The 13,806-nt window shown below is 39.8% G+C and overlaps 1 protein-coding gene across 16 annotated transcripts in view; it reads left to right on the forward strand.

Moving 5' to 3' along the window:
- Window positions 1-13,806, forward strand: part of nbeaa (neurobeachin a) — a 361,602-nt gene that overhangs the window by 199,255 nt on the left and 148,541 nt on the right. For all 16 annotated transcript variants that reach the window (XM_034178254.1, XM_034178240.1, XM_034178256.1 and 13 more), the window contains exons 9-10: window positions 7,546-7,743; window positions 9,367-9,500. In XM_034178254.1, coding sequence (XP_034034145.1) covers window positions 7,546-7,743; window positions 9,367-9,500 — 332 coding nt within the window. The remainder of the gene's footprint in view (window positions 1-7,545; window positions 7,744-9,366; window positions 9,501-13,806) is intronic.

A 13,806-nucleotide genomic window follows, 5' to 3' on the forward strand; every position in this document is an offset into this window, starting at 1 on the left:
AGGGAGATATGTGTTTGTGTAACCAGGTGAGGGGAAAATATGTTCAGCCATGTAGACTTTAAATCTGGTACAGTCTTCCACCACCCCCCACCCCCCTCTGATTTCCAAATGTGCCTGCACACCCTTTAACATTGCAAAGAGTCAGCAAAGCTCTTTTACATTTTCAGCTACCTGCCTCCCACGGTTAGAACAGTAGCATAAGTACAAGCTTCCGCTCTTGCAGTAGACACACACCTCAGCATGTAAAACACACCAGAACATGAATGCACCACAAAAACAACAAATACAAGCTTGCACTGCAAAAATGTGAATGTTAATCAGTGTATTAATTACATATTCAGGCTACTCAATATTTTATGTAAATGCAGAGGGCTCTGTAACCTTCAAAATACACACAAGAGCAACTTAATTGTGTTTGTGATTGACTGTCCCTCCTGCCCTTCGTTGCACAATTCTCAGTTAGGTTTAATGGATAAGCTTTTAAATGCAACTGTTTAATAGAAGAGCTTTTTAACACCAGGGCTTTAGCTCTCATATTTAACTAAAAAATAAATTAATTCTGCCTGTTGTCCTATTGTGTAATTACTGTAATTACCATTGCCGAAAATACTTTGCTGGCAAGAGGCTTTGCATCTGTGGAAGTATGCTTCAGATGCAGCTCTGCATCTGGTGTTTATTTGATAATTGCAGTGTTTTATTTTTCACTTTTATGAGTATGGTTTTTTATTTTTATTTTTTTGCATCAAAGAGTGGTTTTCATCTCACATGAGTAGTGAGAGCAGGCCTGGTATTTTTCCGGACTGAGCCGGATTTCCAGCTTTTGGATCCGGATATAATGCAGCGGAGGCGACAGGTTAACATGTAATCCCTATGGAAGGACGCGTTGTGGATATGTAGTGATGTGGAGATGTCTATCTGGAGTTTATACTTGATGTGGACATGTTCTGTCTCTGGCAATCAGCCTGTGAGCAGGACTTATGTCCCTTTTGTCTTTTATTTAACACAATTATGACAGAGTTTGAGGGGGAGAAAGCGAAATGCAGCAGCAGCTGGTGTTTTTTTTTTTTTTTTTTTTTTTTTTTTATGTGCGTGCGCATGTGAATGAATTGTCCGTGAAGATAATTTTATTAATTACATAGATGTAGAATAAAACAAATGGTGACTGGTTTATAACACAATTATGACAGAGTTTGAGGAGAGAAAGCGAAGTGCAGCAGCAGCCGGTGTTTTTTTTTTTTTTCATGTGTGTGCACGTGCGAACGAATCGTCCGTGAAGATAATTTTATTAATTACACAGATGTATAATAAAACAAATGGTGACTGGTTTATAACACAATTATGACAGAGTTTGAGGGGATGGTCCACGAATGACGTTTAGCGCCGGGAAATATACCAGTTCTTTGTTTAATAAGAGCCGCGAAATATACCCTGTTCTTTGTTTAATAACACGATTTTTCATTGGTCTAGCTCGATGTGATAACCAATCATTGAATGTGTTTTAATGTGGCTTGGTCTGCATAAGAACAAAAATCTTTTTTTAGCATTTTGCAGGCACCTGTTAGACAAAGCGATCAAATTGAAGAAAGAGATTATTTAGTGGATATGATTTTGACCAGTGCAGCCGATTGCTGTAAGTATTATTTTATGTTTTTTGTCTATGTAGTTTGAAGAGGTCTTAGTGAAAGGAGTAAGCATTCATGACGAGTGTTCGATAAATTTCAAAATTCAAATTGCTTACGAATTTTGGCATTTCAAAAATAAAATGCTAAGCTTATGTTGTAAGTTAATAACCATTCATTTATTGAAATAATAATTATTTTCACATATTTGAAACTCGGAGTGGATTCGAACCCAACTCTTTTCATTTTCTGCCTTGCTTTTCTTTCCACACTGATGTTTGCTTGGACTGGCCTGTTGAATAAACTATAAAATAACTGCCCCGAAAATATGAGCCCAGCAGCAACAGTGTTCAGTGATGATAGTATGTAGACAAAACCTGCAGATGTTAGAGGAACCTATGCCCAATTTTTGTTTGTGGTTATTTTCTTTTTGCTTTAGAAAACTGCATTGTAAAACACAAACCACTTGACCTCAAAGATGGTAATGATTGTTTAAAATCTTTAACATTGGGTGTTCCTGAGAACATTCCAAACAGGTTTGAAAAGGCCTAAAATCGCAGCCCCCAGCCCGGGGCTTTGCCCCTTGACCCCATTGGGGACTTAGGCAGCCCCCAAACCCCTCGACAAATTCGTTTCAGGCTTAGCTATATTGCCTCAATGCCAGCCCTGGAGAGGGAAGATGAAGGTATGGATGATATAAGCAGCCTGTGCAGACAAATGGATGGTCTGCTTCTCATTTGTATGCTTTTCAAGATGGATTCTCCCCCCCCCCCCCCCCCCCCCCCACCACACACACACACACACACACACACACACACACACCACCACAGTTAAACCTGCTAGGGTCGTATATTGTAGAGCAGATTCAGAAAGATTTTTTTTTTTTTTTCTTTTTAACAAGATGGGCCTGCAGGTCTGTATGTAGCCCAGGGCTTTCCTGAGCAGTCAGACTGAGTGAGGCATCGTGGGACTTAGGTGTTCAGAGGGAAGACTGCCCCCCCGTCTGCATCTGCTGCAAAGGGCAGCAGAACAACTTGTCAGCTTTTCAACTGTATGTCTTCTTATATGCATCAGCACAGCTGCAGGATGTTTAAAGTCAAAGACTCCAGTAGGTGGATGCATGCAGATACACGGATAAAGACAGCACTTCTCTCTCTCTCTCTCTCTCTGCTTCGATATAGCACATTCATGTATATGGGCAGATTGTCAAGTTGTTAAAACCGGTGATCTTGTGACAGGAATATCCTCTGTTCAAATCTCGGTTACACTGGAGAAATCACGAAGGGAGAGATCCTTTATCCCCAGGTTGCTTCTGATTGCATTGAGACTCTTGGATGGCAGCACCCTTACATCAGTGTGTATGGGTGAATGTGATGCATCACTGTAAAGCACTATGAGCATGAAAGCATTACTTAAATGCAGTCCATTCACTATATATTTTTTTAAGGTACAGTAGTTACTACAAGAAATTACAACATATATTAAATTTCAAATGTGCCTTTGAAGCACTTTACTTGTCCCAAATAAGAGGTTGTATTTTTTGATTTATTGTATCATGTTGGGGCAGTTTGGATTCAGATGCTGCTTGTCCGTGAGTTAGATTCATTTACCATGGATATATTAAGTCTACACTAAGGGTCTGTTCCGGGTCACGGTATTATCAAAGCACCGGTATAAGATGTTCAGTACACATACTGGTACAGTCATCATAATTTTTGATATGTCAGCGCTGGATGTGGCAGGCTGTTAGTGCACTGTTTTGTGCAGCAGCTCTGAGTGCTTTAAATCAGTTTGTGTTGTGGTGTTGTCTTACAACTTGCTGGTGACGCAATGAACAGCAGCACACCTGTGGTGAGTTTTAGAAACATTTACATTTTGTTTACTTTCAAATAATGCACAAAGTCTGTGCGCATCATCTGGCTGTGCAACAGATTAAAAACATCAACACACCCATGGTGAGTTAAAAACAAAAAATTTTATGCTTTGCTTTTTTCCATCCATCCATCCATTTTCCTCAGCTTTATCTGGAGTCGGGTCGCAGGGACAGTAGCTCAAGCAAAGTCACTGAGTCCTCCCGGTCCACACACACCTCCCCAGCTCCTCCGGGGGAACCCTGAGGCGTTCCCAAGCCAGCCGAGAGACGTAGTCCCCCTCAGATATTCACAAAAACTCTTTCTGGAGATGGTACATATTAGGGATGTGAATCGTACAACAACTCACGATTCAATTTGATTCAGATTCTTGGGGTGACGATTCGATTCAGAATCGATTTTTGATTCAAAGAACTCTGAGAAATAGTTATATTACTTAAAAAAAATTTATGTTTAAGAAAATGCAGCTTTACAAGGTTAATTAAGTGATTCTAGATGTAAATTTACTTATCTGCTTTGCTCGTTCAGAGTTGGCTGGCAGTTTAGCGAAGTGCTGGTCAGTAGTCGGCAGATACCGCTGCTCTCCTCTTTTAGCTCCGGGTGATGGCGTAGCATGTGGGCTTGCGGATTTGAAGTGTTTCCAAAGTACTTCACTTTCATTTTGCAGATTTTGCACACTGCATAAGTCATGTCAAGCTCCTTCTTACGCAGCAAATAATAAAATCCAAAATGTGCCCAAACATTTGCCTTCATCAAAGACGGTGCTGGCTGAATTAGCTCTTTGTCTGCCATACTAAGCTGCAGCTCACGAACGTTTGAAGCACGCTGGACCCTCCCCTCGTGGGGACGTTGTAGTACGGAAGCCGTTGTCTGATAAACAGTACACGCAGCGAGTAAGCAAGAAAATGTTTAAAAAAAAGCTTTTTAAAAATCGATTCTTGGACATTTTGAATCGATTCAGAATCGTAATAAATAAGAATCGCGATTCGGACGTGAATCGATTTTTTTTCCGGCACCCCTAGTACATACATGGATAAAACCTTCTTACTTGTCTATCATCTAGTGCTTTCCATGTAAATATACAAGTTTTTTTTATTGTTCTAGTCTGCAGGGCATGGGTGTAGCCAGAGGGGAAAGAGGAAGGAATTCCTAGGACTGGGTACTGAACTTCGGTTCTTTTGTGGCACTGACCGAAATGCTTCTGTAGTACAGAGTATCAAAACATGCCTCGTCTTTCTTTGCCAAGTTTCGGTACCCAGAGGTTAATCACGTGCAAAAAGAGCGGTCTGCAGCCGTCCTCCTCTCAGCATTCAAGTCCACCTGTGGACATTACAGAGCACGAGCAGCCTGATTCAAAATCTCCACCACCGGACTCTGCTTCATCTGAGAGTATCAACGATGGCTACTTAATGTTACTGCAACTTAATGCGTGCATCGCTTTGAAGCTTGAAGCGATGAAGCACTGCTTTGACCCGCTGCTTTGTTGGTTCGTTGCTTCGCTGCTTTTCGGAAGCAGCAAATCCACTTCTTAACCCCTCTCAAAGCCATTAAATTATGTCAATTGTGAAATAGTTAAAGTCACTAACTTGGACTCCTGTCTTGTTGCAAGAAAAAAAACAAGAATCATCCTCCGTTCCATTCTCACAGCTGCAAATGCTGCGCCGTTCTCTGCCAAGTCAAGTTGGAAAGATAGGGTCCGGTCGAAATTAATAACTTCAAAGCAAATGACCATTTAAATCAAATGACACTTCTTTCTAAACCTTGTAATGCAAACAATAAACTGCAATCAATCAAAACGTTTTTTTTTTCCCTCCCAAAATGAGATGTCCAGCGCTGACGTGCAGCAGCTGGCTGAGCGCAGCTCAGAGGTATGGAGTGACATTCATGTCTGAAAGGAAATGCTTTTGACAAAAACTACAGAGTATTTTCAAGTGTTCTTTTGCACTGGAAATTGTTTATTTTTTTCTGTAAGAAAAATGCTTTGAGTGGAAAATTACCAAAGCTGAAAAATAAAACTCAAGATATGTACTATGTGTAATGTAATTTTCTTTTCGTTAGAATTGATCTTATAAAATTGGTATCAAAACAAGTATCGTTCAGGAACCGGTATCAAAGTGAAGGTATCGGTATTGATACCTTCACTTTGATTTCATTGCTACCCAGCCATAGGAATTCCCCCAGAAAATGCCCTTAAAATGTCCTACTACTACTACTACTACTACTACTATTATGAAAATTCTGCACTAAGTTGAATTGAATAGCCAAATAAAATATGTTTGCTTATTTTACATTTTCTGCATAATTATAATTGGATGTGAATCAATTCTTTTTTTCTTTTTTTTTCTTTTCTTTTTTTTTTGAAGCAGTGTCAAACACTGACATCTGGATCTGTGTGGGTCAGGGAAGCCATAAATCTGAAAACCATTAAGGGTCTTTGGATTAGTAATCTCATCAAACAAACATATTGAACTCAATTTGGGATAGAATGAAGACAATGAAAAAGTGCAAAACAAAGTTCAAATACAGCACACATGGTTGGGTTACACACCAACATCACACACTACAAGTTATGAATGCGTTTCAATAAAATTTGTAAAAACCAGTATTATGCACATAAATTTGTCAGTATTGTGATACGTATTTGAGGTCCAATGATGTATATCATTATATATAGTATATCATATTGCTTTGAGAAACAATATAGAACTCCAGTCTGCATGCCCTTGTGCTTTGACACATTGTAATGTCTTTATGGCATTTAGAAAACAGATGGTTTCTGTTTATTAAAATTTCTACAGTTTCTACACCTTAAACTCAGACCAAAAACAAACCTCTACAACATGATATAAATTAAATAAAAATATCAAAGTTAAACTAATAGGTTGCACAAATGACTGTGTCTTTTGGTGTAACACAGCTACATCATCTCCTTCTCGACCACCATGAAGCTGAGTGGTGATGCAATAGACAAAAAAAAAAAAGCCCTATTCAGTTTCTTTAAGCACAGACTGCGAAGCCGGTACTATGTGTCCTTTTAGAGTTGTCATGAGTGTCTTGGTGGCTTCCCTCGCTAGTCCTGTGATTCCACACTCAGTTTTTAAGAACTGCCTACTCCAGGCAGGGTCATACTGTTTGTATTTCTTAATGAAGTGAACTTTCAGGCATATTAAGGGACTTGACGTCATGTACACATTGTCTACTGACTTGTCTGAAGTAAACTAGGTGTGAAAGTGAATAGTTGGTTGTGTTCTACTAAATGGTACTCACTTATAAAATATTATTTTGGTTTTGATATTTTATTTAATTTATTATCATGTTGAAGAGATTTTTTTGTGTGTGTGAGTTTAAAGGGGATAATTTGACAAATTTTATAAGAGTTGCAATTTATGTATTTATTTATTTATTTGCTCCTTGAATGGCATAAAGACATTAAAAGTTATAAAACCCTGAGGACATGTTGACTTTCTCTATCCACTCTATATTTGGGTCTTGACTGAACCCTGGATTACTTCTTCACTGCTTCACGTCTGCACTGTTTTGATGAAGATTGCATATCCGCTCATCTTTGTAGTTTGTGTCAATTTTCATGAAGGAGGCGGGTTTAATGACCTATATGGCAACTTGCCACCAGGGGCAGTAGACGCAGTAGACACAATTTTTGTGGTGCGTTATGTCAGCTGTGTTTCGTTATAGTCCGTGGGTTGTGTCCAGGCTCTGTTGTGTTTCATGTTTGTGTACTACACAGAGAAATGGTGAGTTTAGAACAAGCCCCCCCTCCCCCCCAATGTCTCATTCTGCACTAATCAAATTAGTGTCCAGTTTAACACTGTGTTCATTAAGCTAATGCTGTGCTGTTTACACACAGCTCTTCATTGTAATTAAGCTCACTCCATTTTGGGTGTTGACCTGTACATACAGACACACACATTCTTCCATTTTTCTTATCTCTGGACAAGTCATTTGTAAAGGTGTTTTTTTCTCTCTCTCACACGCATACACGCATGCACACACACCTTAACATTTGTAATTGTTTTCCTGCATTTTGTGTTTTGCAGAGCACTTTTAAGTTTAAGTCAGAGAGTGATATCCACCTGGCTGAGCACCACAAGCAAGTGTTGTACGACGGCAAGCTGGCCAGCTCCATCTCCTTCACCTACAACGCCAAGGCCACGGATGCCCAGCTCTGCCTGGAGTCGTCGCCTAGAGAAAACCCCTCCATCTTCGTTCACTCACCACATGCACTCATGCTGCAGGTCAGTCGGCAAAAGTGACTAATCTGTAATGTTTGACCTGACTGGATGACTGTAAATATGGATTTATTGCACAACATGACAATCGATATGTCGATCGATTGCAGAATGGACTGCCGGGTTCCCTTTGCGCCCTGTGTGTTGGAATACAAAGTCAGCATGTCAAAAGGATAGCACTTTACAATTTATATTTGTCATTCTGTTATCATAGGGTAACAAATAATTTGAGGATTCAAAAGAAAGCAGGACTTATTTTTGTTACAGGTGTGCTTCATGTTATAGTTCACTATCAAACTATTTCTTTATTTCTTTGACACATTCTGCAGGTGAATGAAATTATATTTATTGCAATACCTGTGCAGTAAATATTAATACAGTCAAGCTTGCACTGTTCAGTTATTTAGTGGTTATGCATCTTATGTGGCTGAGTCAGTTTGGCCACATGTGCTCGCTCGTGCCCTTCGATCACGAGGGGCCGACCTGCTCTGTAAAAAAAACAAAATGACAAAAAATAAGTATTTTCAGTTTATGCACCAACATTATGGAGTAGTTTACCAATTGGTGCAAGGCAGTCGAGTTCCATTGAGGTTGGTAAAATTAGACCGAAGCCCATTCATGCAGAAGTCGTGACATTTCGAGGCACGTGTAGCACTTTCCGCTGTCTGTCACAGATGTGTCATACCCACGCCACACGGTTGTTGGCGCTTGCCAGGGTGTAGTGAGTATTTTGGTCATGTTCAAAACACTTGCCACTCAACTTTGTTCACAGCGTGGTGTCCACGTAACTGCTAAATGCACTCTATGTGACGCATTTTATGCATTTCCTATTTTAATATTTTTAGAATCCAATTTATTTGGTGACTTTTTTATTTTTGTATGCAGCACTTTGCAAGTGAAAGTGGTATATAAATAATAATGGTATGAAGCAGGACTGTGCCTGATACTTTTCAATATTTTACTAATTTGACTAATAATAAGTAATATGTGTCATTACATTTCACATTTAAAAATACATCATTCCTATTAAAATGAAAACGAGTAGTATAAAATAATTTTTTGGAGCTGTTTTGTTATCAAATGATCATCAGCAACTGCAGATGCAGTCAACCTGCAAAGCAATCACCTAAAGAAAATGAGGCTTATAGCATTCTAATTGACTGAGAAAGGGAAAACAAAATCAAAACAACCACTTTTTGGGTGTCTAAAACATTTGCACAGTACAGTTTGCTTAAACGAATACTGGGGTTGAGATCTCCTTCATTTTGTAATTCTTTTACAAGATTGTTGTAAGTCTGTTGTTGTGAGTAGCATGTAATATAACATGAGTGCAGATTGATTTTGTTATGCTTTTATAGAAAACATCAACATTATGCGGCCACTAATTAAACATTAGCCACTTACATTATTCCAAAATACATATATAGAAAAACAATGTACCTTTTACTTCATTGGAGTATTTTGTGTATTGCATTTAGATTAAAATGAGTGATCATGCTATCTTTTAGACATCTCGAGCAAACCCTGAGCCCACGGCAAGAAAATGATTTTTTCCTCCATATATATCTGGTGCATTTAAAATGTGTGTGTGTGTGTGTGTGTGTGTGTGTGTGTGTTTCTACCCATCAGGATGTGAAGGCCATTGTTACCCACTCCATCCACAGTGCCATCCACTCTATAGGAGGCATCCAAGTACTGTTCCCTCTTTTCGCTCAGCTGGACTACAAACAGCTTAACGACAGCACTGTGGACACCACAGTCTGGTGAGTTGCATGTAAAAATGACAGTGCGGTGGCCTGGAGGTTAAAGAGGCGGGTTCTAACCAGAACATCCTCTGTTCAAGTCCTTGATCGGACAGATGAAAACACTAAGATGTCCTTGAGCAAGGTCCTTCAACCCTAAGCTACTCCTGGTGTGCACTTGGACATGTTGCATCGCAGCACTGTGATGTGTGTGTGTGTGTGTGTGTGTGTGTGTGTGTGTGTGTGTGTGTGTGTGTGTGTGTGTGTGTGTGTGTGTGTGTGTGTGTGTGTGTGTGTGTGTGTGTGTGTGTGTGTGTGTGTGTGGGTGGGTGGGTGGGTGGGTGGGAAGATCATTGTAAATCTTTGAGCATCTGGATGCCACCAGTTATATGGACATTGGTTTATATTGTGGTAAAGATTTATTTTTGTTGTGAGTTTAAAGGGGATCACTTTTAGAAATTTTAATGTCGAGAAGCTCAATTTTTATCCGATGCCAAAATATGGCCATCAGGTATTGTGAAGACCTTGCGTCCATCTCTCCGTCCATCTGTCTGTCCGTCTGCCTGTGCTCAACATAAATCCATTCCTGTTTCTTCCAGGGTCTTCAAATTCACAGTGAGCATTCTTAGGATACAGACTTTGGACACGTTCAAAGATTGCAAACCTTGACCTAATTTAAGAGGTTAAAAGGTCACATTCTGTTTCCTGTTTGTATGCTCATACGGCTGAGGGTATTTTAGTATTGGGTTATATATTTTTTTGCCTGAATGTAATAAAAAATTTGCTATATAAGGGCAGCCCATTTATTGTCAGTACAAAGTGTTGATTTTCTAGTTTCTTGTGCAGTTAGTTTTTCATTTTGTTTTGTTTCATTTATTTTAGGTCTTTATTAGACTGTTATAGGGTTAGATATGTTAAAACCAACTCATAAAATGGGCTTTCCAGAAGGCCAATCAGCCCAAAAAGGTCAAGAAGACAAAAGAAGACCACATCTATAAATATGCCCAGAGCGTGCTGCTCTCCAAAACCTGACGTACACCTGTGAAACTGAGCTGCAGGCTTCTGTGGGTGTGATTACAAAGTCCTACATATTAAGGGGACTGCATTTCTCCAGTGCTGTTGAAGATGCTAAAAAGGTTTTCCAGTGATGCCCCACATTCAGCCAGTCACACAAGGACTCAGCTTCATGCTGGGAGTAACTAACTTGTGTGATTAAGGACCTCTGGGATGACAAATTGAACTCTACATCTTCTGGTTATAAACCCGCCTCAGTAACTTCAAACACTGTTGCCTGGGTGTTTAAATATTAAATTTGTTGACCAAACAGCTCAATTTTGGTCTTGTACAACTTTCTTCTAGCTGACCTCAGGCTCAGCCTCATGTTTTTTTGTCAAACTGGAGCAGAGATGTCAAGATTATTGCCACACTGAGATAATGCTCTGTGCCACCTGAGAATCGTCTGGGCAGCAGTCGTGATGATTAATCTTCTTTCAGTAACATTAATCTTAGACATTTATGGTATGAACTAGAAGTAACTACTTGTGCATCAGCAACACCAAGACATTGATGCTGCTCAAATAATGCAAGAAAGTGGGTTTCTCTGTTGTTACATAACTCCATCCAGGAACCAGAACCTGCAGAAATTGAGAAACAGGCTGATGACAGTCCATCATTCAGAAAGCATGAAAGAGAATAGACTTAACTAAAAGAAAGGAAAGCAGGCTTTGCCCTCACTCTGTCGTTTGTTGTTAGCCATGTAGGATATCTTTTGTTCTGTCTATCCTTCCTATATTTTCCGAGTTAGCATTTAAAGTGCATATCACATGCCAGTCAGTGCTATCTTTTAAAAATATTATATACCAGATTTTAAATAATTTCTTCCAAGTCTGTAACTTGTGCAGGTACTGATATAGCTGATAAAAGTAAACTCAGCCAGAGAGTGTCAGGAAAATGCACAACAGATTAATAGCCATTTTTATCCATAATCATTACGTAACCTTGTGGACTGACTTTTAGCAAGCGAAAGATCACTCTGCTTAGCCTTCAGCCACTTAGCTTCATGCTTTGACGTGTGAGTATGTCAATCCGGGTTGCTTTTTTGTATTCAGAAAAAAACCTCCCACATCAGACACGTCTAAATAAGATTGAAAAAGTACAGATTCATAAATACATACCCTGAGCGCTCCAGCGGCATTCTGCTCCTGTGCTTGCACGCAACCATGTGGAATCACACATACTCCAGTTCCATAGTCATTATCTCCTTTCAAAACACATCCAAATAAGAACACATGACGGTCAGTAAAGATTTGATAGCCGATCATGGCGTTTGTGTTGCTTCCATCTGCCATTTCTCCATTCACAGTCATTGATCCGGTAAGCAGGTAATACTGTTAAATGGTTTGGCTTGTCACAGCTTGTCTCTCACATACTGACTGCAAAAGCAGTCACTGCATGCCAAAGTGTTCCCACCTTTAAACACAAGGATAAAATTCTTCTTTCTCTGTAACTCTGGCTCCAAATACTTTTTGAAGCACATTTCTTACGCTGTACCAGCCGCAATTTCTCTATTCTTTCTGGAAGGTGTGTACAAAACACTTCCACTTCTCCCCCAAAAATCTTATCCACGGGAAAACTGCACAATTAATAAACACCATGATTGGTTATGATGGACCCTCCCAAAACACACATGTTCACCATTTCTGTGTATTCACCGTCAGTCCACAAATAAACAAAACAAACAAACAAAAAAAAAACTGATTTTGAGGTGCAAAAAAAAAAAATTGGGTTTTCTCATTGCTTTCAGTGAATGGGTGTGAGGAGTCAGTCCCTAACATGATATCACTGAAGTCAGCTTTTCTGACAGGCTCACATTTCTGAGTATTTATCAGTGGCAGATGAAATTAAGCTAATTTCCCCATGTTTATGACTTAATTTCTCTGGGCATATGGCACCAAAAGTAAAACACACCCCCCACGTCAATATTTTCAGAGTTCTTTATTTATTTAGAGTAGTCTTCTCATGTAGCACTTCATTTACCAGAGATATGCACTTTAACTCCTGCGAGAAGGCTATACATATATTTGGGGGCAGTAGAGAAGTTTCACAACCGCAGACCACGTGTAACCACACCAGCCCAGGACCTCCACATCCAGCATGTTCACCTCCAAGATCGTCTGAGACCAGCCACTCGGACAGCTGCTGAAACAATCGGTTTGCATAACCAAAGAATTTCTGCACAAACTGTCAGAAACCGTCTCAGGGAAGCTCATCTGCATGCTCGTCGTCCTCATCGGGGTCTCGACCTGACTCCAGTTCGTCGTCATAACCGACTTGAGTGGGCAAATGCTCACATTTGCTGGCGTTTGGCACATTGGAGAGGTGTTCTCTTCACAGATGAATCCCGGTTCACACTGTCCAGGGCAGATGGCAGACAGCGTGTGTGGCGTCGTGTGGGTGAGCGGTTTTCTGATGTCAATGTTGTGGATCGAGTGGTCCATGGTGGTGGTGAGGTTATGGTATGGGCAGGCGTCTGTTATGGACGAAGAACACAGGTGCATTTTATTGATGGCGTTTTGAATGCACAGAGATACTGTGACGAGATCCTGAGGCCCATTGTTGTGCCATACATCCAAGAACATCACCTCATGTTGCAGCAGGATAATGCACGGCCCCATGTTGCAAGGATCTGTACACAATTCTTGGAAGCTGAAAATGTCCCAGTTCTTCCCAGTTCACCAGATACTAACTGGTATCCCCCCCCAATAAAACAAAACTGCACCTTTCAGAGTGGCCTTTTATTGTGGGCAGTCTAAGGCACACCTGTGCACTAATCATGGTGTCTAATCAGCATCTTGATATGGCACACCTGTGAGGTGGGATGGATTATCTCAGCAAAGGAGAAGTGCTCACTATCACAGATTTAGACTGGTTTGTGAACAATATTTGAGGGAAATGGTGATATTGTGTATGTGGAAAAAGTTTTAGATCTTTGAGTTCATCTCATACAAAATGGGAGCAAAACCAAAAGTGTTGCGTTTATATTTTTGTTGAGTGTGTACATATATATATATATATATATATATATATATATATATATATATATATATATATATATATATATATATCCTTCTTGCAGAAGTTAAAGTGCATATCTCTGGTAAATTAAATGCACACAAATCAAGACTCTCTTCAGTAAAAAAGGTGTTCCTTGTAGGGTCTTGGTAAAATGTAATCATGCTCATATTTTAACTACTCCAGGATACACTGATGTGGGTTGTCCCATTCAAATTTGGTGAAAACCAGATGTATATTGTTCAAGTTATCGTGG

The sequence above is a fragment of the Thalassophryne amazonica genome, chromosome 9 (assembly GCF_902500255.1).
Source record: "Thalassophryne amazonica chromosome 9, fThaAma1.1, whole genome shotgun sequence".
In the NCBI taxonomy this organism is placed as follows: Eukaryota; Metazoa; Chordata; class Actinopteri; order Batrachoidiformes; family Batrachoididae; genus Thalassophryne; species Thalassophryne amazonica.